The sequence below is a fragment of the Lutra lutra genome, chromosome 8 (genome assembly GCF_902655055.1).
Source record: "Lutra lutra chromosome 8, mLutLut1.2, whole genome shotgun sequence".
NCBI lineage: Eukaryota > Metazoa > Chordata > Mammalia > Carnivora > Mustelidae > Lutra > Lutra lutra.
In genome coordinates this window covers 51,335,543-51,358,135 of record NC_062285.1, presented here as the reverse complement: position 1 = coordinate 51,358,135, position 22,593 = coordinate 51,335,543, and the positions used below count along the sequence as shown (strand labels likewise).

Genomic DNA, 22,593 nt, shown 5'->3' with positions numbered 1-22,593 from the left:
CAGCTCAGGAGGGGCTTCCAGGCAGCGAGGACCCCGGTGGATCGCAGAAGGACCCAGACTTGCGTGGCGAGCAGCTCCACGTGACCACCAGGGGTCAGCCGAAGAATAGGAGTGGCCTGAAGCAAGGACAGAGCGCGTAAGGAGGCGGTCTGACGCGCGCGTCTGTCAGTCTAGGTGCGCTAGGACCTTCCAAAAGAAAGGTGCACTGCTGGTGGGTGAGAAGCCCTGGTTTCAATAGTCAGGAAACTACAACTCCCAGGAAGCACCGCAGCACTACACGGATCCTGTTAGTATCTACAGGTCTCAAGATAACCTGAAACCTGTAGTTTGTCAGCTTCCCCAACTTTCCTTTTGCAATGTTTTTTTTTTTTTTAAACATTTTATTTATTTATTTGAGAGAGAGAGACAGTGAGAGAGAGCATGAGCGAGGAGAAGGTCAGAGGGAGAAGCAGACTCCCCGTGGAGCTGGGAGCCCAATGCGGGACTCGATCCTGGGACTCCAGGATCATGACCTGAGCCGAAGGCAGTCGTTTAACCAACTGAGCCACCCAGGCGCCCCCTTTTGCAATGTTAACGAGGAAACCATACCTTATGTCTTAAAAGAATCCGACCTTAGGGCACTGGGCAGTCACAGCAAAGACCTAACGTTGTGGAGGAAAGACATAATTGTATTCCTCCAACATCTTTAACTTTGGACTCCAGAGCTTCACCTTCATTTCTAGGTGGGAATTTGAAAGCTTTGGTTTTTCTCCCAGTTTTAGAAAGCCAATACAAAGAAAGCAGAAGAAGGGCTTAAGTCAGAGCATCCCACACTCCCAGGTCTCTAATGACATAGATAATAGCCAATAATATTTTTGTTTTTATTTTATAAAACATGCAGTTTAAAACAAAATTTTTAAAAATAACAAAACATGGGACAGGAGAATGGATGGAAGACAGATGCTTCTCAGCTGTCAGCAGGAGTGAAGCCAGCAGCCAAGCTTTGTCTAGGACCCAAAGGCCCTTTTGGCAATGATGGTGTTGGCAACACTGGTTTGCTAGGAACACCAATACTCGATGTCCTGACCCCTCCAGGCATCCCTCAAGCAGTCAGAGACTTGAGCTGTCCTGAGCTACTGTTGTAAGCCTGTCACTGTCCAGGACTTCAGTCCTTAGCCAACTAGGAACTGAGAGGACTGGTTCCAGGAGCGTTTGTTTTATGTGGGGTTTTGTTTTTGTTTTTGTGTGGCTTGGATATTAATTACCCAGGATATTAATGGAGAATACCAATTACTTTCCATTTGGGTCATTTCTAGACTCTGTTTCTGGACTTCTATTTTGCAAAGGACGAAAAAGGAATTTGGCTCCTCTTCCCTTTGCAACAACTCTGCTGCGTTCCAGTTCTATTAATAGCACCATCTGTAGACCCTGAGCAGGTCCAATTCTGGAAGTGGACAAGGTATAGCCAGCTTGGGAAGCCATCTCCCAGTTCTGGGGCCACAGAACACTGAAGGGAGAGGGGGCAGTTCGCTGGAAGAGGGTGAGGTCAGAGTGCCAACACTGAGGAGAAGACAGCTGCATCTGTCAGAGACAAAACCAAGAGCACTGACTCTTAAGGTGAGTGTAGAAAAAGCAAGAGAAAAGAGGGCAAACTTGCCCCAAACGTTTTAGAACCGGGAAAAGGAGGTTAGGATCAATGGAGAGTTTCAGTAATCAAATGTACTTCACTGAATGTTGGGAAGATTAAGTGCTTTGTAACCTACTGAGTGCTTTACAAATACAAGGGGGGGGGGGGTAGTGTTGCTGACATCACCATGATTATTATTATCACCCTGGGTATAATCTTTACATACACAGTCAAAACCCACCCTGTCCAGTTTCCCTTGCCCCATTTCCCTTGCCCCATCCCAGGTCTTACTCTTGGGACTTGTCTGGCCCTCAGGTTCAGGCACCTTCCAGTCCATCTTTCGGCCCTTCTCATAAAGACCCTTGAGCACTTTGTGGAAGGACTCAGGCTCAGTGCCATTTTTGCTTAGCTCCAGATATTTTCGGTAGAGCTGAAGGGCTGTTCGGGCATCCTCAATACTGTCATGGGTTTCCCCTTGAATCTTCAAGTCTGTGGGAATTAGAAGTGAACAGTTTGGGACCTAGCAAAGGAAGGTAAGACTATGTCCCCTACTCACATCTCCAACTCCCATTAAACAATAAAAAACTTGACTGCCCCCAAGGGAAAGAGCCAAATACCATCCCTAGTGCAGACGGATACTGGAGCTTCTTAAATCCATAAGTAACTCTCACTACTAACTCAGGGTCCTCCCTACTCCTCTGATGAGCACCACAGGGGCCTACAAGGTACACCAATACCAACTCACCCAGAAAGTACCAAGCAAGGAATCGCAGGGATATCATTCGTTTTCGGGGCATGTGAAACAGATAGACAGTGTCAAGGACTTGGTCCTTGGGCACCTGGCAGAGATAAAAGAGTGAGAGACTGAAGGCAGGCGATCTGTAATTTCCCATTTTCCAAAAGCAAAACGTATACCCTCAAGGGCCCACATTCAAAGACTCTTAGAAGAGCCCTGCCCGAACCATGAGGTTGATGACCCGGAAGTCCTTCTGCAAACCATGACCCACAAACTTGACTCCAATGTCTATAAGAAAACGAAGCTTTAAGTAGGTAGACTTGAGAGTTGTGAGGTGCTTAGAGGAAATCTTGGCATCTAGGTCTCCTGGCTTTATCCCCGAATACTGAGTCAAGTAATCCACCACCTAGGCATAAAAAAAAGGATAAGCCGCTCAGGAAGTGAGGTGCAGAGTCTCCCTCAACCACTCTTCTTGAGGGTCTAGAGCACTCTACATATGCACAAGGTCTGTCTCACTTGCACCTCCATATCCTAATACCTGCTCCTGAGTAGAGATGTAGTCATCAATGAAGGGAATACCCTCATTGGGTCCCTGGCCCCGAACACAGGTGATCCTTGCTACTGACATCTGGCTTGGTTTGATGGTAGACTTAGTGCCATCACTGCGTAACTCTGCTTCCTCCTGCATGACGAGAATTGATAAGAAAATTATGACTCCTAATATCTCTCCAGAGTTCTGTTCCAACACCACACTCTTTTGGACTTTGTTACCTCATTAAGAGTGACAAACTCAGCATCCAGGCCCACCAAGTCCCCAACCTGTGGCATCTCATTCAGCATCAGTGGAATAAAGGTAGTATGTGTTTTCCGCTGCTTCCGTGCTAGTGAGGCTTCAGCCAGCAGGACACTTGCCTCAATAGGGTTCTTGACTGGAAGGAAAAATCCAGAAGACAGATGGCTTGGGACAGGGAAGTAACCAGAGGAGGGAAACCCAGATGGCTGACCAGAGACTGGGGTCTATGCTGTGATCCCTCAATAATCAAAGCATGTGAGTAAAAAGATCATGGCTGATGAACAGATGGATGGAATAGATCAAATCAGAAAACAATTAAGGAATATGTTATGAAAAAAACAAAAAAGCAGAGAGGAAAGAATAAGACTTTAGCTCTGGACTTTAGCTTAAAAAATCCAGAAAAATAAAGCTGCAGGGAAACTATGGTTAAAGACACCAAAAAGGGCCTTAGTAAGGAGTTAACCTCTAAAAGAAGAAGAAAGCTTCATTTGGGGAAAAGAATGATTAGACTGAAAATCATAACTTTAGCCATTTTGATCAGATTTCTCCCCATCAACTCTTCCCCCATTACACCTCAGGATTTCCAAGTTCTAAATTTAAGGGCTGATGAACAGGACTCTCTTTAGTATCCCTGGAAATGTTAACACTGTTACCTATTCTAATCTTAACACAATCTCTTCCTAAAGACCAATCTTAATGGCCCACACCCTTTGATCTACACGGTACCACTTACTGTTCAAGTTGTATTTGGAATTAAGATTCCTTTTGACGTAATAAAGGATAGCAGGCACTTTCCAATTCATGTCAAACTGCACAGCTTCATGCTATAAAAGAAAAAGCACTTAATGGCCTACATATATACCCCTTTTTCCTTTTTCCCTAGCCAGAGAGAAGACAGAACTAGGTGCTATTTTTTAATTCTGCTAATGCTTTTTATTTTTTTTTTTTAAGATTTTATTTATTTATTTGACAGAGAGAGAGAGAGAGAGGTCACCAGTAGGCAGAGAGGCAGGCAGAGAGAGAGGGAAGCAGGCTCTCTGCTGAGCAGAGAGCCCAACTTGGGCCTCAATCCCAGGACCCTGGGATCATGACGTGAGCTAAAGGCAGAGGCTTAACCCACTGAGCCACCCAGGCACCCAACACTTTTTATTCTTAAGGATCCCTCTCTCCCTCCCTAATCTGCAATCTGCATGGCATTCTCTAGGAGGAGGATGAGAACCGTAGGAGAAGGGGAGATGAAAGGGAGAACGGAATGTATAACAACTAACCTTATCAATAGGTTCAATAAGAAAGTCATTGAAGAGATACCACTGCTGGTGGGTAACACCCTGTGGAGATAAGAGAAAAAAGACTGACGCTAAAGTGACAGCTGGACCAGTCTGGCTCAGACTTAAGATAGGGGCAGACCTGGGACTCCACTGTGGCTACCGCCAGGAGTGTCCCTGCCTTGTAGAATCTCACTCACCTCCTTACGCTGGTGGTAGGTCTCTCCGACTTTGATGTGAGCCACCAGGCTGCCCCCTGTGCGTGAGTCCAGGATGTGTACCACAGTAGCCATCAGGTCATACACAGAGACACCATGCTCCTCCTCTGCCCTGGCTGGGCCCCACTGTGAGGGGGGTACCCAGGCTGCTAAGCTAAGTTTAAGGATGGGGAAGGAAGGGGAACGGGGATAGAGGACAGGGAGTTTGGGGTATGGGGATGGGGGACCAGGGTGGGTTATCTCCATTCTAGCCCATCTATGACTTTTAATACTGAACTGAGTCACTCTGGAAAAGCCCACAACTGGGAAATACTCAGCTTTATTCCTTTTCTTTTCCCTATACTAAATTCCATCTTCCCCTTGCCCTGCTTCTGTCCCAACCTTCTCTCCCTTATTCCCCTTTCTCCTCCCAGTTGTTCAACAACCTGTATCTCATCCCCATCAGTCCAATTGCAAACGTCCAGCCCTTTGTTCTTGGTTATCTTCATGCGAATGGAGAAAGGAAGCCAGACATTCTTCAACTCCTCAATGGAGGAACACATCAGCATGCCCTCTGGACTCCCCAGTTCTTTCCTGTCAGGACAAGAGAATTAGGTTTGTTCTAAAATCTAGCCAGTGACAAGAGAAGCCACTGGGTAGCTCAATTCTTTGCTGCCTCAGGCCACACCTACCAATCAGCCAAAGCAAACTCCTTGTTCTTGGAGATTTCCCCACCATGCTTCTTTATTGCCATCTTGAAGGCAACCTGAACACAAAAGAAAAAATATCTGATTCCCAGGGTGCTTGGCTGGCTCAGTTGGTTAAACATCCGACTCTTGGTTTCAGCTCAGGTGATGATCTCACGGTCATAGAATCAAGCCCCGAGTGAGGCTCTGCACTCAGCACAGATTCTGTTTGTCCCTCTCCCTTTGCTCCTCCCCTGTGCTTGCTTGCTCTCTCTCTTGAATGGATAAATAAAATCTTAAAAACAACAACAACAACAACAATTGGGGATGCCTGGGTGGTTCAGTCCTTAAGCACCTGCCTTTGGCTCAGGTCATGATCCCAATGTTCTGGGATGGACCCCCGCATCGGGCTCCCTGCTCAGTCAGAAGCCTGCTTCTCCCTCTCCCACTCCCCTTGCTTGTGTTCCCTCTCTCGCTGTGTCTCCCTGTCAAATAAATAAAATCTTAAAAAAAAAATCGGATTCCCCAGGAACATTAGTCATAAACGGAGCACAGAAGGGAGAGAAAACTGAAAAGTACACGTAAAGCCCTGCTTCCTGACCTGGTCCTTACCTCGGCCTGCATTCTCCAGAAATCAGCTTCTTTCAGACTGTTCACCTCACAGTTGATGACGAGAATATCTGGCAGATGGCGGATGTTGCGGGTCTGAATCTGAGAGGACAAAACAAACAAGGAATGGCAGGGAGCCTACAGGAAAGGAACCTGGATGGGAACAGTAAAACCTGGACCTGCACTTCCTAACTGAGGTTCTTCCCACTCCCTATACATCTCTGGATGGCAGTGCTGACAGCTCGTCCCAGACGAGACCCCAGCCATGTCCCCAAGGCAGGAGGACTCACCGTGGGCTGGTACTTTTCACAGTTGTCACACCAGGCCTGTGTATTCTGCTCTAGGCAGATGCTTCGCTTCAGCACCTGAGCAAAGTCACAGTTCTTCCCGGTTTTATCTGAGGGGAAACCGAATGCTTCACTCTACATCCTTCCTTTGGCCTACGGTCAGCCCCCCAACACCCTCTCCTTGATGTTACAGGACATCTGGGGGAGGCTTCCCAGCCCAGCTGCAGGGTATTCCACTGGTGCTACCTTCGGGGTAGGAGAGTGTGAAGAGCAGGGTGGACGAGGCCCGCACGGTCTCACTGCCACAGCGGCACAGGCTACAGTTCTCCATCTCACAGCTGAACAACTGCCCGATGACCGAGTCCCCCGATGAGCAAAAGCTGCTAAGAGTGGGGAAGGCAGCACATGTGCATGGAGCCAGTGAGGAGACCCCTGAAGTCACAGGGGGGCCTTCACTGTTCAAGGCCCGATTTCATACCTGCCTCCAGCACCTCTATAAGCCTGAGGTACTTCGAGCTCCTGCATGTCCTGATGCAGTTGAGTGAGAATAAAGCGATTCCACCTCTGAATAAGCCTGGCCAGATTGCCTTTGCCTGAAGCCTCATCTGAGTCCGCCAGGATCAGACCAAGGGCTGACGCCTCAGGGATGGTGCGGAATGCCCGAAGAAAATTACTGCCCTGGAATCCAGGAAGTGTGTTGGTAAAATGGGGCAATTTTCTCTTTTGTGGCCGTTTGCACAGCAATGTAACCTACCAGGAACTTCCCTTCCCCTTTTATGGTCTCAGGTCTCTAGACACTGACCTGACAAGGGTCACCCCGAGAGAGGTCCAACATGTGGAAAAGGAAGCCCAGCTCACATGCCAGACAGAACTCCTTCTGGCAAAGATGGTTCTGGATTAGACAGCGAACAGGTTCCAGGAAGTAGAGCACCTGGGGGGGTGGTAGAGAGAGCAAGAGAACTGATGCAGGCAACCAGTACAGGGAGGAAGAGAGATGGGAAGGTTAAGCAAGCTGGTGAAGAATACAGAGCAGGAGGCCACTGAAAAATGGAGTACACAGAGGAGACCTGAAGGCTGTGGAGCAAGAAAGAATAATGGTGGAGGCCACAGTCAAGTGGGGTTGGCTGGAGAGGCCTGGAGAAATAGTGGGTGTGGGGCCACAGAGGAGAAAGGCAATAGGCGTGTTAAAGTCGCAGGCGGACCCACCCTTACCTGGATCATGCAGTTACAGTAGGCATTGGGGATGTGGGGCTCCAAGCCAGCAAACAGGGTCTTATTGTAGTGTTTGAAGTCAAAGTCCTCCAGCCCTAGCTTGGAGTATTTGATGGTTACCTGAGGCAGAAACAGTCTAAGCAAGATGAAGATATCCTCAGAGTTCCCCATATCTTCTAAGTAGTCAGAACCTTCCCCAGAACCTCCCTCCTGAGTCCACTGGTAGGTGAAGGCGTCTTGACTGAGCCCTTTCTCTTATGACCCCCTCTCTCCCAGGGAACCTTTCCCCACATCCCAGAGGGCTCCTTCCTTGGTATCCCCAGCACCTTGCGGTATTTTTTAGAGACCATGTGGAGATGTGGCTCCTCTTCCCGCCCTATCGGTGACTCAGTGACCTGGCTGAAGCTGTCAAATTCACTGTCTGACTCCTTGAGTCGGTAAGGAATCTAGAATATTTAAGAAGAGGTAATTTTATTGGATGTCTTTTTTTTTTTTTTTAAGATTTTATTTATTTGACAGAGAGAGAGAGCGATTAAGGGAACACAAGCAGAGGGAGTGGGGCAGGGAAAAGCAGGTTCCCTGCTGAGCAGGGAGCCTGACTCAGGGCTTGATCCCAGACCTGAGCCGAAGGCAGACGCCTAATGACTGAGCCACCCAGGCACCCCTGGATGTCTTAATTATCTTTGGTATCCCCCCACTTTGATCCCAACACTGAACTTTCTGATTTCATGGGGTTTTCAGCAGCCACTGATGCCCGTTTTTCCCACTGCCACCACCTGACCTCGTCACAGCCCGACAACGATGATGGCTCCCACGCCAGGCTCTGCACATTCACTCTGTCCAACATCCCACTACTAAACTCTCCCAAAATGCCTATTTCAGTGCATCAGTTCTCCCACTATACACCGGTGTATCAAGGCTTCACAACTGGGCCCTTTCTAACCTTAACGCCTTGTGCTTTCCCAAAACAAGCCACCACTGTAGGCAGATTGGTCCCAGCACAGTCCCCATCAGACATGCCTTTCACAGTTATGCTTCTTGAGACCTTTGCTAACACTGATCTCTCATCTTGAACGTGCTCCCATATTACTTTCTACTTACCCATCTTTCACCTTTCCAGCTCAATATATCCATCTTTTTCGGTATGTCTTCCCTGACCACTCTGGCCCAGAGTAACACTTTTCCTCCAGACGGTCCCTGGCACTGAACTAACATCCTTCCGCATTTCACCAGAGAATATAAATAACTTGTTACAGACAGGTCTTATCTTTACCAACCAAGTACTAAACTTAATGGCAAAGACTATCTTCTGTGTCTCTGAATCCTCCCTAACACCTGGCATGGTACCTTCAATTCAGTAGGCCTCAAAAAACCTTCACTGACTGACCTAAAACTGAAAACTGTTGAGGACTAGTAAAGAACCAAGACAGGAGAAATGCCAGGATTAGGGCTGACCCTCTCCCCTCTGAACATACCTGATTGCGCAACCGGGTGCGGGGGTTGGGTGCATAGCCAATGAAGCCCACCTTCTTCATGGTGCGGAGAATCTCTGCATCCACAGGGGGCGCTCGCCTGTAATGCAGTATAGTTCTAGGCCTGAAGGTTGTGGGGTCTGCCCATCAAATCCCCAACCCCCAAGGAGCCAGAAAAAAAGATAATGAAGGCAGTCAAAAACCAGGAAAGATGGCTACTCCTATAGGGCTTGCTGAGAATCCTGGTATCCTGGCCCTTCCCCACTCCCTCCTTTTGGCCCAGATGTAAGGTACAACCTGGGAGCTGGAGCGGAGTTGGCAGCAGGCCAGTCAGAGAGAAGTGTGTCAGTGGTGAGCGGAACAGGGATGAGGGAAAGAGGCAGCAGGTCTTGGCTCCAGTCCAGAGGAGGCAGTGAGTCCACGAGACAGGGCAAAGCAAACTCGGTCTCACGGGAGTAAGGGTTGAAGGAAGGCTCAGGGGAATCAGTCCAGAGGTGCACACAGCCCTCAGAATCCCCAAAGGCCAGGGCCTGCTTGCTGGCTGATACGTCAAACGTCATTAGCAGAGGCCCCACAGGATTCACATGAAAGATGTCTGCTGGGTTGGCAAGGCCTGTGGGCTCACAAAACTGGCACTGCCCTAGAAGAGAGGAGGAAGCTCAGTGAGCCCTGGAAGTTGAAAGGGGGCCATCGTCTTGTGCCCTGGTATCAAGGAAAGATGGCGCCTAAGTTCATGCCTAGAGATACAAAGAAGACGACCTGATGCCTTCCCATAAACCACAGGCAAGTCCCATACCAGTAAAGGCAGTTCTAAAGTTGATTTGCCTGCTCCACCTTTATCTTGTTCTGTGTTCTTCACGTGGAGGGAGAAAATGGAAGTCCTAATCTCTGGCCAACCTAAGCATCATCCTGACACCCCGCTGAAAGGTTACTGTTTCCGGGGAGGTTCCTGGGAGTACAGGCCTTCCAGCGCCTAGTTCTCCTTCACTCATCAATGCCCCCTGGCCCCTACCCCTCCCTACATCCCTTCCTACCTGACTGGGAGATGATAGCAAGTCGAGAAGTATAGGTGGGGATGAAGCGCAAGAAGGCAGGATCCACATGTACTTGAAGGGGTGTGATGGCGCGCATCATGCGCAGATCATACACCTTGAGGAAACGGTCACAGGCCAGGCCGGTGAGGCGGCTAGAGAAGCCGCAGGCGGCCAGCAGGTTGCCATGCACATCAAAATCTGACAGACTCCCTGAGAAAGCATCGAACTCATGCTCCACCTTAAAAGTACGAAGGTCTCGCAGGGAAACCTGAAGAAGAGAGGACTTGGTTATCCTCCAACACTGGCATCATGAAAGTTACCTGCCACGTACCTCACCCTGTGAGGCCCTCGCCCAAAGAACTAAGGCTCTAGGATATGGGCAATCAAAGCACAGGAAAGGCAGGGAGAGAAGCCAGGAGCTGGAAGGGACCCCCAAGAGAACTCTTATTTATTCTTGTGCCTTGAAGGTATCTAGTTACAATAGAAACCATCAGGCCGAAAGATAATCTAGTACATTGTGGCTGAGGAGGAACTCCGTTCATTCCTCCAGTTCCCCCCACAACCCCGCCCCAACTATAGCCCCAGCTTTGAGGGAAAGGAAGAGGCCAAGCACATGTCTGATGAAACAGGGCCTTGTGGTAGGAGGAAACACAGAACCGAGTCACCTTGCCAGACGTGTGGCCACAGAAGAAGAAACGATTTGTCTGTCTCATAATAGTGACTCCAGGCGTCTCAACCGCATACTGGGGAGGAAAGCAGGAAAAACCATTGAGAATAATTCTTCCCACAGACCAAAGGAACAGAAAGGTCGCACATACACTTAGTCATGTTCCCAGCTCAGGCATATCCCCAGCCTCCCAAAGTCTCAGACCCTGCCTGAGATCCTGCCCTCAGATCCTGCCCCAGGCTTGTACCTTCTGAGTCTCCTGGACAGTGTTAAGGTCAATCTCCAGTATGTGGTTCTGCAGCCCACCGACAAGCAGAGTGCTGCTGTCAGTCAGCAGAAGACTGTGCATATCCTCACTCTCATCTAGCCTGTGGCAGAGACAAAAGGCTAAGGGACCAGGCCCTCGAAAGCTTCTAATCCTTTAGCCTTCCGGTTCTAGGAGGGACCCTCTTTCCCAGTCCAGAGCTGAGAAGCCACTTACACGTAATCAAATATAATGAGGCCCCCACGGGCCATATACTTGAGGTTGTTCTTGGTGAGAAAAAGGATACCATTTTCTAGGCTCTGGATCTGTCGAATGTCATCACTGCCATTGACCTGAAAGGATGAGTAACGTTCCAAGGCCGGGCCGAAAAATGAAGTAGCATGGCCCTGTTGGGGGAAAAAGATGAGATACACCCTGAATGGATGGGCAAGGCCATCCCAGATATAGGTCAGGAACTGGACAGTCGTCGTTCAGCTTTCTTCCATTCTTGCTTGGCCTTTCTGGTTAGCAGCCCCCAAGGCATAAGCCTGGGGATCAATCTAAGTGATAAAGACACTGATGATACTATCTATGTTCGTTTAATGCTTTACAAGTACTTTTGTAAACTCTACCTCATTTTATCCTCACAGTGACCCTGCTGAATAGGTAATGGCTCAGTTGGTTAGAACAGTTTCAGGTCAAGGACGGACTAGAACAGTTTCAGGTCAAGCACGTGGGTCCGTCTGATTCTCCACTGGCTTTCTGACATTCCAGAGTCAAGTCTTAATCTCTATCAGCCATCTGGGAAATGTGTACTATGGGTCACAGGCTGGAACAGAGAGAATGTGAAACTCATTCCACGCTTAGCTCCTATGACATCATTCACTACTGGTTTCTCTCCTGACTCTTAACTCATACCTTCTCCTTATGTGCTTCCCTTCAGACCACTCTTGAAACATGGCTATTCCCAGTCCACTATTTTCTCATTAGTCCTCCTAGGTAATCTCATCCACTCTCAAGGTTTCCACTATCCATGTTTTTAAACTGATGGATCCTAACTCCCTTCTCTAGCCTAGACTGCTGCCGCAAGCTTCAGACTTATACATTCAAATACTGACTAAACATCTCTTTTCAGATAATTCCATGAGAACCCTAAACTCATTACATTCCCAGTTAAATTCATTATTTTTTTTAAAGATTTTATTTATTTATTTGTCAGAGAGAGAGAGGGAGAGAGAGCAAGCACAGGCAGACAGAATGGCAGGCAGAGGCAGAGGGAGAAGCAGGCTCCCTGATGAGCAAGGAGCCCGATGTGGGACTCGATCCCAGGACGCCGGGATCATGACCTGAGCCGAAGGCAGCTGCTTAACCAACTGAGCCACCCAGGCGTCCCAAATTCATTATTTTTATCTCATCTCAATTCTTAACTTTATTTCTTATGGTACCATGACCCATGTAATGGACTAAGTCACTGGTAGTCAATTTAAGTCTTGTTTACTTCCTAAATTATTTCCCAAATCTGTTCCCATGTACGTATCTCTACAGTGCTTCATTCAGGCCTTCATATTCTATGTGAACTGCTACAATAACCTACAACTGATCTCATGGAGTCCTGCCCTGTACCCCTTAAATCAAAGTCTCTCCTTCTACCTTGGCACTCTAAGATACAAACCTAACCTTATCACTCTGGATAAAAAAATCTTCAGTGGTGTGAAGGATCAAGTCCAAGCTCTCTTAACACAGCATACAAGGTTTTTCTAGAATGTTTTTCCCCCAAATAGCTACATGGCTTCCTCTCTCCCTTCTAGGGGACTTAGAATGGACAGTGTGGCCTGTATTCAGGTCCCTATTCAAATGTGGCTTCATCAGAGAGACCTTTCCCTGACCAACTATCTAAAACAGTAACACCTCCCACCTTCATTACCTCAACCCCCTTACTCCACTTTATTTTCCTTAGAGATACTAAACAATACTTAATGTATTATAAATGTATTTTTGTTACCTTATTAAAAGTTCATTCTAAACCTAGACCACAGAGCAAGGTCTAGCACTTAGTAGGTGGTCAAAAAACACTAGTTAAATGAAGTCATGTCTATCTCTTCACCTTTCTCTCCCAGTGCGGTAAACCCTCATTGCTTATAGTTCCTGTACTCTGCAATCACATTGTATACTATCTTGGAAATCTTTATCCTGTTGCTTTGGCCAAGACAGCATTTTCCCCTCTTCTTCGCCGGACTCCTACTCACCTCTCAAAAACTCACTTCAGGTGTCATTTCCTTCTGAAGGCCCTCTGACCCTTCTCCACCCAGTACAAATATTTATACTGGCACTTAGTAGTTTATAGCTTATTTCTTGTATCTTATTTCTTATATTTTAATTAATTCACTAATTAATAAGTGAAATAGTTTAGTTTCTTCTAAAGTATCATGAAGTTATCTGTTTATGTATCCTTTTTTCCTCATTGTTTTATAAATTCCTTGAGGGCAAGGATTATGTTTTATTCAGCTTTATTCTGTGGGCCTAGCATAGCAGTAAAGACTGCCTACTGAAATGAATGTATTATCAAAAAAGCTCATTCTAGGGCGCCTGGGTGGCTCAGTGGGTTAAGCCGCTGCCTTCGGCTCAGGTCATGATCTCAGGGTCCTGGGATCGAGTCCCACATCGGGCTCTTTGCTCAGCAGGGAGCCTGCTTCCCTCTCTCCCTCTCTGCCTGCCTCTTTGTCTACTTGTGATCTCTCTCTGTCAAATAAATAAATAAAATCTTAAAAAAAAAAAAAAAAAAAGCTCATTCTAGGGGCGCCTGGTGGCTCAGTGGGTTAAGCCTCTGCCTTCGGCTCAGGTCATGATCTCAGGGTCCTGGGATCGAGCCCTGCATGGGGCTCTCTGCTCAGCAGGGAGTCTGCTTCCCCCCCCCCCCCCCACCGCCTGCCTCTCTGCCTACTTATGATCTCTCTTTCTCTCTCTGTGTCAAATAAATAAATAAAATCTTAAAAAAATAAAACTCTTTCTAATGGGAAAAGCAAAATTCATGCTCTAGGGAAGGTAAATTAGTAAACCAAGGATAACATGTTATTTCTTACAAAGTCTTGGGCTCCCTAGCATATTGGCAATATAGATACACATTAAAAAAAAAAAATTAACATTGATAACTGCTCTCGCAGAGATTAAAATCAGCCAGAGAAAACAAAATGATTCCACGTAAGGTAGCAGAAACACGTGTTAAACATTCTATAATTGAAAAAATGGGGGGTGCCTGGGCAGCTCAGTGGGTTAAGCTCCTGCCTTCGACTAAGGTCATGGTCTCAGGGTCTGGGATCCAGCCCTGCATCAGGCTCTCTGCTCGGCGGGGAGCCTGATTCCCCCTCTCTCTGCCTACTTGCCATCTCTTTCTGTCAAATAAATAAAATCTCTTTTTAAAAATGGAAAACAGGGACGCCTGGGTGGCTCAGTGGGTTAAAGCCTCTGCCTTCGGCTCAGGTCATGATCCCAGAGTCCTGGGATCGAGCCCTGCATCGGGCTCTCTGCTCAGCGGTGAGCCTGCTTCCTCCTCTCTCTCTCTGCCTGCCTCTCTGCCTACTTGTAATCTCTGCCTGTCAAATAAATAAATAAAATCTTTAAAAAAAATAAAAAATAAAAATGGAAAACAGAGGAGGGGTATTAGAGACTGGATTTGACTACAGACTAACTGATCGGTACAGTTAACAAGATTAATCAAAGCTTGGAAGGGGCAAATAGTAGAAATAGGACGATTCCTATTTCTTTGGAAAAGACTGCCTTTGTAACTTCTCCCTGGATCCTATGGTTCCTTTCACTCCCCTCCTCCTAACTTAGAGACCTAACTAACTCTCATCACCTCAACTCAGTCTGGTTCCCAGTAAAACAGCTGCCCTTGGGCTAAAACCAGATAAAAGACCTCCAACAACTCCTTTCATCCCTTACAAAGGGGTACAGTTCTTACCCCGTGGCTTCCCACCCATAGCATCTCCTCGTGCAAGTCAAAGTGGGAGACGGAGACAGGCACACCCACTTCAGCCACCACACTGTGCAATTCAGAGTAGACACCTTCCATTATGTGCACTGACTCCTGGACGGGAAGAGCCTCCAAGGCCACCCCCTCCGGATCCAGCTCCACATTCTGTAGCAGACTTGGGTTCAGATGGGCATCCAGGACAGGGTCCAGGGCAGAATGCATGGCTGGGGCATACTCTGCCAGTCCAGGGTCCAGACCCTCGAAGTTCATGACGACGATGGCAGATTAGACCCTTGTCACACCCTCCCTTGCAACAGCCCCTTAAGAGGCCTGACCCAACCTTCAGCAGAACAGCACCAGTGGGCCTAGAATGGACATCCTGGCCTGCAAAGGGAAAGAGGCAGCTGAGTCAGTGGCAGGCCCAAGTATTTGTATTTAATGTGTTCTCGATTATCTGGGCAGGAGGGAGATGAGGCAGGCAGAGGTGAGAAGGCCAGGTAAGGGATGAAGCAGGCAGGAAGGGAAAGGGCAGCAGGGGTAGAGGTGGAAGTCTTGTCCCTTTTTCTCCTCTAGGCCCTCTATACTCCCCACCACCCCCACTATCTAACTTAATACTTGACTTCTTTTCCATCTCCCTTCAGGCCTGCTCACTTGCCTGGTTCACCCCAGAACCATCAGTGGAAAGAGCAGCAACTGCGGGACAGGAGTTAGGCAGAGGGGCTAAGGTGCTTGTTTCCCAAAATTAGGGATGAGGGGTAGGGGGTTGGTAGGTGAGAACGAAAGAAGTCAGTTTCCTAGAATCCTCTGCATGTTACCCAGGATTCTCCAGGGAAAACTAAGAATGTCCAGTTACCCACAATTGGGGCGGGGGTGGGGGGACATGATGAAAATGCCTAGTTACCCACAATTCTCTAGGGGAACCAGAGAAATCAATTACCCAGAATTCTTCCCAGGCAGCGGGGAGGGGAGGGATTAGGGCAGGGGTCAGATGTGTTCTTGGGATGCTTATGGGGATTGGGTCATTACCAAGATTTCTCCATGGCGGATATTTTGGAGCGCGTGGAATTAAAACGAGTAGGGGGAGAGAAAGCGCCGTCACCTCCGCGGGAAATTCCAGTTTCCCCAATTCTCCCCCGCGCCTGACGCTCAACCAAACCCTAAGGCGGAAAGGACGTCGCTCTCCCAGTCAGAGCTTCCAATCAGGAAGGGCGTGGGGCTCACCTAAGCCAATCAGAAGGATCCAGGTACAGACGGCTCCGCGAGAAGACGCGCGACGTAAGGGCTGGGCAAAGACAAGGTTACGGGCCCCCGGTGGGGACAAACGGTGTCAGACCCTAGCCGTATTTGGTGTCGTGAAACGTAACTTTTTCTCGTTTAAGCTTTCTTTGAGCAGAACTAGAGAACTCGCTTGGAAATCGACCTTTCATACTCCCTAGAACTTTAGAAACTCTAGAATTAGGAACGCCCAAGGTAAAGTACTGGGAATCGTCTGCTGGGTATTCCCAGCGTGGTCCAGTCCACCCCCTCTGTCCGCGGTGCTCTTGTGAGCTACTCCGCCACCTTTCACCCTGTTGCCCCCGAAACTCGCCGGCATTTCCTATCATTTTCAGGCATGGGAGAGAAAAAAGGAAGCGGGAGCCAGGCTCTTAAGACGGCCCAGCTAGCCGTGGCTTTTACGATTCTGTAAGCATCTGTCTGAAACACCCATCTGTGATGATCCCTTCCCCACATGCTCCAATGATAGACCCAGGGAGCAAGACCCCTCAGCTATCAAATTTCCCTACCTCTTGAAGCTGGGCATTCTCCCTCAGAGAGGGATGAGCACAGCAAATTGGGACATTTGCTTACCGCAAACTCTTAGAGATTTAGCACCAACGGTTATTTTCAGGGATTCTTGGGGTCTGATTCTGAGCTTGAACTGCTGTGGAATGGGGCCAGGTTGTGAGATGTCTTCAGGGCGCTTTAGCGCAGTTTCCAAAGGCCGCAGAGAGGGCCTCCCTGATGGAAGGAACTTCTCACCAAGGATAGAATGTTAAAGGACTTCTCTCTCAATAAAGGCTGCTAAATACACTGTAATAAAAGGATTCCAGGGGTGCCTGGGTGGCTCAGTCAGTAAAGCATCTGCCTTTGGCTCAGGTCGTGATCATCCCACCTGGGGCTCCCTACTCAGCGGGGAGCCTGCTGCTCCCTCTCCCTTTACCCTTCCCCCCACTCATGCTCTTTATCGCTCGCTCCCACTCAATCTCTCTCTCAAATAAATAAAATCTTTTTAAAAAGAAAAGGACTTCGTAATTTAGACTTCCAGGATTCACAGGGGTCCTAGAATCGGTCAGAAGTCAAAGATGGAGAGAAAAACACCTTAATTCAGAGGGTCTCCCAAACTGATCTGGCTTCACAGTTCCCTAGATTTAAAATCTTGGGGAAAGATGGTGCTGAGAGACCTAGACAGTTTGTACACTTTGAGAGATTTCCATATTGAGGTCTCAGATTGAGAAAGACTTCACAGACCTATGGGAATTACAGGACCCGAGATACTCAGAGATACCTGGGCTAAATGAGCTACTTTATAAAGATATTTTGTGTCTTCTCAGAGTAGTGTCCAGTGTAATAATAGAATGAGAATGCAGGATCTGAAACCAGATTGTCTGCACTGGACTTCTGGACACTCAGCTCTGTGATCTTGGGTAAATTACTTATCTGTTTCTTCATTTGTAATACAGGGATAATAATAGTAACTACTTCACTGGGTGGTTGTGGGAATGAAATGGGTTAATACATGAAAAGTGCTTAGACCAAGGACTTGGCATAACGTGAGAGTTGCATATATATTAGCCATCATTACTAACTCCCTAGGGGTACCTCAACTGGATTTGGAGTCTGGGCATCCAACTGGAAAGGCCTGCTTAGGAGTGTCTTGTGAATGTGATTTGCATAACGGTTGAGGCCCTGCTGACGTCAAGGGTTCACTACAGCTCCAGGTCAGATCTAGACCTGGAAGTAGCTCCTGCCACAGAACAGTCCCACAACCACCCCACCTACCTTGCTTCCTACCCAACTCTCGAAGAACCAGGAAGTGAAACAAAGCAGCAGAGCCCCGTGCCTCCAACTCACCCTTGTCTCTGTCATCCCAACCCCCAAGAGTCTACTTCCTCTTCCCTCTTTTACCTTTCATCTCCTATCCTTTAGGCCTTCCAGAATGGGGCCACATTTGGGAAGAAGACAGGAGATATTAAACACAAGTGAGGTGAGCTTCCCCTCCTTCCTCCCACCCCCATTTCCTTATTCCATTTGTGTCTACCATGTGTAGAAAGAGCCAAGCTGGTTCCCACTCAAACTGAAATAATCTGTCCTGATGCTGGGAACATTCCATCTGAAGGATAGATTTACCACAGAGTCCTGATTTTTGAATCAAAAGTTTCATTGGGGGGGCGCCTGGGTGGCTCAGTGGGTTAAAGCCTCTGCCTTCGGCTCAGGTCATGATTCCAGGGTCCTGGGATCGAGCCCCACATCGGGCTCTCTGCTCAGTGGGGAGCCTGCTTCCTCCTGTCTCTCTCTCTCTCTGCCTGCCTCTCTGCCTACTTGTGATCTCTGTCTGTCAAATAAATAAATAAAATCTTAAAAAAAAAAGTTTCATTGGGCAGTTTTGAATAGTTCTAAGGGAAGGGAGACTTCTATCAAGGGTAACTTTCTCAGAGAAGGGTCAACCTCTTGGGGAGGCTTTCAGGACCATCTGTGTGGTCAGCCATGTCCTCATTCTGACGTCCAAATCGTTCTGGGACCCTCCACTGGGTTGGGGCAGTCCCAGATTTGGACCACTCCCCACTCCCACGCCCAACCTCACATTCTCAGCTGTTTCACTGGATGTTGCATCAGGGAGGGTGATGAAATCAGTGTCCGCGGATTTTACCCATGGATGCAACAGGCTGAAGGACGGGCCAGGGTCACTAACATGGTACACCTTCAACTCCCCCAGAACTCCCGGACTTCCTAGTTGTGGGATAGGGGCTGGGTGCTAGAAGATCTAAATTTGACTTCTAGCCCCTGCTTACACCAGTATCCCAAAAGAACCAGCGCCTGAACCCCACAGGTCCTATGAAACTTTCGGCCACTAAGGCTGAGGAATCAGACGGTTCTTAGCAACAACTCTATCCCTCTTCAAGAGCCCTCCTAGCCTCCACAGCGAGCCCTGAAGAGGGAGCAGTTATACCTTATATGGCATTATATGACTTCCCAGTTCACAAAGTCCCCTTGAATCGTGAATTCTCTTCCAGTGAAAATGACTGCTCCCAAGGGAGAAAAAGAAGCCCCCTGGGTCTTAGATAGAGGGCACCAGGTGGGAATCACACTTCATTCCAAACTGAGCTCGCTATTCTTCGGGGAAATAAACAAATGCTTCTGTTTTTGGTTTTTCCTCAGGCAGGAGGTAAGGAAATTAGGTGCTGGGGTGGGGGGAGGAGGATATAGCCTTGCAAGGCAAAAAGATGAGGTAAAGATTAAACAGGAAGGAACTTGAGACTAGATCCATTTAAATATTCATTCCTCCTACCCCCACCCCCTCCACAGCCGCCACGATTCATGGAGAGCATTACCCACATGCCCCATCCCAGGCCTCCAGCCACAGCAACCACACGTCTCATTTCCCTTGGAGCTGAGGCTGCATACCTGGGCTCCCCATGGAGGGGGATGATGCAGGGAGGGAAATCCCACCTGCTGTGAGTCACCTGCTGCTATAAAGGGCGGGCCTTACAATGCAGGGACCTTAAAAAGAGACTCAGAGACAAGGGGAGAAAAGCAGCAGGAAGCAGCTCAGAAACTCAGTGAACAACAGAAGGAACCAAAGCAGAGGCGCGCAGAACAGACAGCATCAGGCTCAGAAGAGAGGGAAGTGGGCAGAGATTCCACAAGGACCGGCGCGAGGCACAGAGCCAGCCAGATTTGAGCAGGCGACGGGATGCTGGGGAGCAGGGTTCTGATGCTGCTCTTGCCGCTGCTGCTGCCACCGCTGCCCTGGCTGGCTGAGACCCGAGCCGTGCCTGAGGGCGGTCGCCCTGCCTGGGTCCGGGGCCAGCAGCTCTCACAGCAGCTCTGCACGCTGGCCTGGAGCACAAATCCTCATGTGGTAAGTCACGGGCTCTGGTGCCAAACAGGAGACTCTCCAAGCTCTCCAAGGCTGCAGTGGAAGACTCTGTGGCTTTGGATGGAAGCTGGAGGGTCGAGGGTCATCACAGAGTAAGAGAGGAAGGGAGGTGGGGCGAGGAGTGTGTTCCTGGGAAAGGTGTGGGCCTGAGGGTCCCAGTGGAGTTTGAAAGTACTTCTCTTATCTCTTCACTCTTCCCACGCCTCCTCCGTTCCAGGACTTACCAAGAGAAGAGGAAGATGATGAGACTACACAGGAGGTCCCCCGCATCCAGTGTGAGGATGGCTGTGATCCCCAAGGACTCGAAGACAACAGTCAGGTAAGAGGAGGCTGGACCACAAGGAAGAGGGACTGGGACATTGTTGGGTATCATGGTGAACTAGCAAAAGTTCTGTCCTTGTCCATTCAGCTTGCTATATAACAAATAGCATAGACCGGGTGGCTTAGAAACATCAAAAATAATTTAGTTCTCACTGTTCTGGAGGCTGGAAGTCGGAGATCAGGGTGCTGGCACGGTCAGGTGAGGGCCCTCTTCCAGACTCCAGACCTCTCATTGTATCTGGCAAAAGGGCCTTGGGAGTTCCGTGGGTCTCTTATAGAAGAATACCAGATGCGTTCAAAAGGGCCCCACTCTCATGACTTCATCCCTTCTTGAAAGCCCTCCCTCCTAATACCATTATATTGGGGAGTTAGAATTCGACATATGAATTTTTTTTTTAATTTATTTATTTGACAGAGAGAAATCACAAGTAGGCAGAGAGGCAGGCAGAGAGAGAGGAGGAAGCAGGCTCCCTGCTGAGCAGAAAGCCCGATGTGGGGCTCGAACCCAGGACCTGGGATCATGACCTGAGCCGAAGGCAGCGGCCTAACCCACTGAGCCACCCAGGCGCCCCTCGACATATGAATTTTGTGGGGACATATTTAGCCCATAGCAGTGTCTAAGAATGGCAAAAACTGGGTGGGTCTTTGGAGAATGGAGTAGGAGGAAGGGATCTGTTTTTTCACTGCTTTCTTCCCCCCACCCCAGTTCTGCTTACAAAGGATCCACCAGGGCCTGGTTTTTTATGAGAAGCTGCTAGGCTCAGACATTTTCACAGGGGAGCCTTCTTCACTCCCCAACGGCCCTGTGGACCAGCTTCACGCCTCCCTCTTGGGCCTGAGGCAACTCTTGCAGGTATGAACCAGGGGCCTGGAGAATGGGGGCTTGCAGGTACCACAGATGAGGACTGGAGGGTGAAGGATCTCAAGTTCTCTCTGATTGTGTCCTGTGTCCTTTCAGCCTGAGGGTCACCACTGGGAGACTGAGCAAACTCCAAGCCCCAGTCCCAGCCAGCCATGGCAGCGCCTCCTTCTCCGCTTCAAGATCCTTCGCAGCCTCCAGGCCTTTGTGGCTGTAGCTGCCCGGGTCTTTGCCCATGGAGCAGCAACCCTGAGCCCCTAAGGCCAACGGCTTAAGGATGGCACCCAGATCTCCATGGCTCAGGAGGGCTGAAATCAATCAGCCCAGGCACCTGGGAGCTGACAAGTTAATTAGTCCATTAATTCTAATGAGACTTGTGTATGTTGAAAATTACCAATACTAACTTATGCTGCTGATCTAGGACCAAGTTGAGTATTTATTAAAAAGGAAGGGAAAACTTGAGATTATTTATCCTCAGGGCAGCAGTTTGGGGAGGATTATTTATTATATTTATTCTGAATTATGTACTTTTTTCAATAAAGACTTATTTATGTGGATATCTGTGTGTGATTCCTAGGCCTGGTTGGGAAAAGGCAAAACAGGGCCAAAGGACTATAGTATGCATCCTTCTGTTCTGCAAGGCTCCAGTGGAGGGGCTATATCCTCATGAGCTTCTGGTGTACACATAAAGTAACAGGGATCTTTTTGGTCTGGATCCCTGTATAGCTGAGCAAGCTGAATGGGATTACCAAGGATTAAGACTAGGAAATTGGACCCGTAAATGTGACTGCTTTTGCTGCCTGACCCTGTGCCTCCTTACTTTCTTGGCCAAGAGTGTATATGGCCAAACACAGGAATCCCAATCACTGCAGGATCAAAAGTCAGAGCTTTTTGGGCAGGAAGGGCATTCCAGAAAGATGGTGGTAAATCCCCCAAATTAATGGGATTCTCCCTGAGTGGTCATCTGTGAGCCCCATCAGAGGGTTTGACTACCCAAGGGGAGGTCAGCTACCTTTGGAAACAAAGAGAAGGGGAAGGCTACTGTGGTCATTCCCCGTCCTTTTCTCCATAGTCACAAGATTAAAAACACATGGGCTTTGGAGTCAAACAGACCCCGGCTTGTATCTTGGCTTTGTCACCAACCAGCTGAGTGACAATGGGCTAGTTATAGAACTGCTCACCATACACCCCAACACACAGATAGCTCCCAGCCCCCCTGGAAGAATCTAAGGGACAGAAAAACCTGTTCTAAATAGGGGGGTAAGGAGTGCCTGAGTGGCTCAGTCATCAAGAGTCTGCCTTCAGCTCAGGTCATGATCCCGGGGTCCTGGGATTGAACCCCGCATCAGGCTCCCTGCTCAGTGGGAAACCTGCTTCTCCTTCTCCCCGTCCTCCTGCTTGAGTTCCCTCTCTTGTTGTGTCTCTGTCAAATAAATAAATAAAATCTTTAAAAAATAATACATAAACAGAGGGGTAAGAAGAAAAACATCACAAGAGG

The 22,593-nt window shown here is 48.5% G+C and overlaps 2 protein-coding genes across 11 annotated transcripts in view; one reads left to right on the top strand and one right to left on the bottom strand.

Moving 5' to 3' along the window:
* Window positions 1-21,652, top strand: part of IL23A (interleukin 23 subunit alpha) — a 30,866-nt gene extending 9,214 nt beyond the window's left edge. Inside the window, exons 1-9 of one of the 8 annotated variants that reach the window (XM_047741254.1) lie at window positions 16,064-16,248; window positions 16,389-16,461; window positions 17,372-17,462; window positions 17,632-17,756; window positions 17,965-18,022; window positions 19,342-19,897; window positions 20,133-20,234; window positions 20,943-21,089; window positions 21,195-21,652. In XM_047741254.1, the coding sequence (XP_047597210.1) occupies window positions 19,730-19,897; window positions 20,133-20,234; window positions 20,943-21,089; window positions 21,195-21,356 (579 nt within the window). In that variant the 5' untranslated portion in view covers window positions 16,064-16,248; window positions 16,389-16,461; window positions 17,372-17,462; ... (1 more) ...; window positions 17,965-18,022; window positions 19,342-19,729 and the 3' untranslated portion in view covers window positions 21,357-21,652. Of the gene's footprint in view, window positions 1-1,480; window positions 1,597-15,156; window positions 16,023-16,063; window positions 16,249-16,388; window positions 16,462-17,371; window positions 17,463-17,631; window positions 17,757-17,964; window positions 18,023-19,341; window positions 19,898-20,132; window positions 20,235-20,942; window positions 21,090-21,194 lie in introns of those variants that run through there. The other 7 variants (XM_047741251.1, XM_047741253.1, XM_047741257.1 and 4 more) reach the window with 7 other exon arrangements.
* PAN2 (poly(A) specific ribonuclease subunit PAN2) lies at window positions 840-15,048 on the bottom strand. 3 transcript variants are annotated; one of them, XM_047741239.1, is made up of 25 exons: window positions 14,767-15,048; window positions 11,046-11,215; window positions 10,812-10,932; window positions 10,563-10,640; window positions 9,898-10,165; window positions 9,161-9,503; window positions 8,867-8,963; window positions 7,718-7,837; window positions 7,392-7,511; window positions 6,982-7,110; window positions 6,658-6,857; window positions 6,426-6,562; window positions 6,183-6,289; window positions 5,896-5,994; window positions 5,290-5,363; window positions 5,044-5,191; window positions 4,601-4,744; window positions 4,404-4,463; window positions 3,869-3,959; window positions 3,114-3,271; window positions 2,881-3,024; window positions 2,569-2,748; window positions 2,352-2,445; window positions 1,898-2,095; window positions 840-1,560 (listed from the first exon to the last, which is right to left on the bottom strand). In XM_047741239.1, exons 1-25 carry the CDS (start codon window positions 15,046-15,048, stop codon window positions 1,526-1,528), a joined length of 3,597 nt encoding a protein of 1,198 aa, XP_047597195.1. In that variant the 3' UTR covers window positions 840-1,525. The 3 variants fall into 3 exon arrangements, with proteins under 3 accessions (XP_047597195.1, XP_047597196.1, XP_047597197.1); XM_047741240.1 differs by having other exon boundaries at window positions 6,426-6,559; XM_047741241.1 differs by having other exon boundaries at window positions 14,871-15,008.
* Window positions 21,653-22,593: the final 941 nt, after the last annotated feature.

Bases quoted from the DNA above. Each gene is read 5' to 3' on its own strand.
- PAN2 (XM_047741239.1), bottom strand. From the start codon at position 15,048: ATGAACTTCGAGGGTCTGGACCCTGGACTGGCAGAGTATGCCCCAGCC. The intron at 4,464-4,600 runs GTGAGTGAGATT...TTATCTCCACAG, and splicing joins CCTACCACCAGCGTAAGGAG to GGTGTTACCCACCAGCAGTG. The intron at 3,960-4,403 runs GTTAGTTGTTAT...TTTCTTTTATAG, and splicing joins TTATTGAACCTATTGATAAG to CATGAAGCTGTGCAGTTTGA.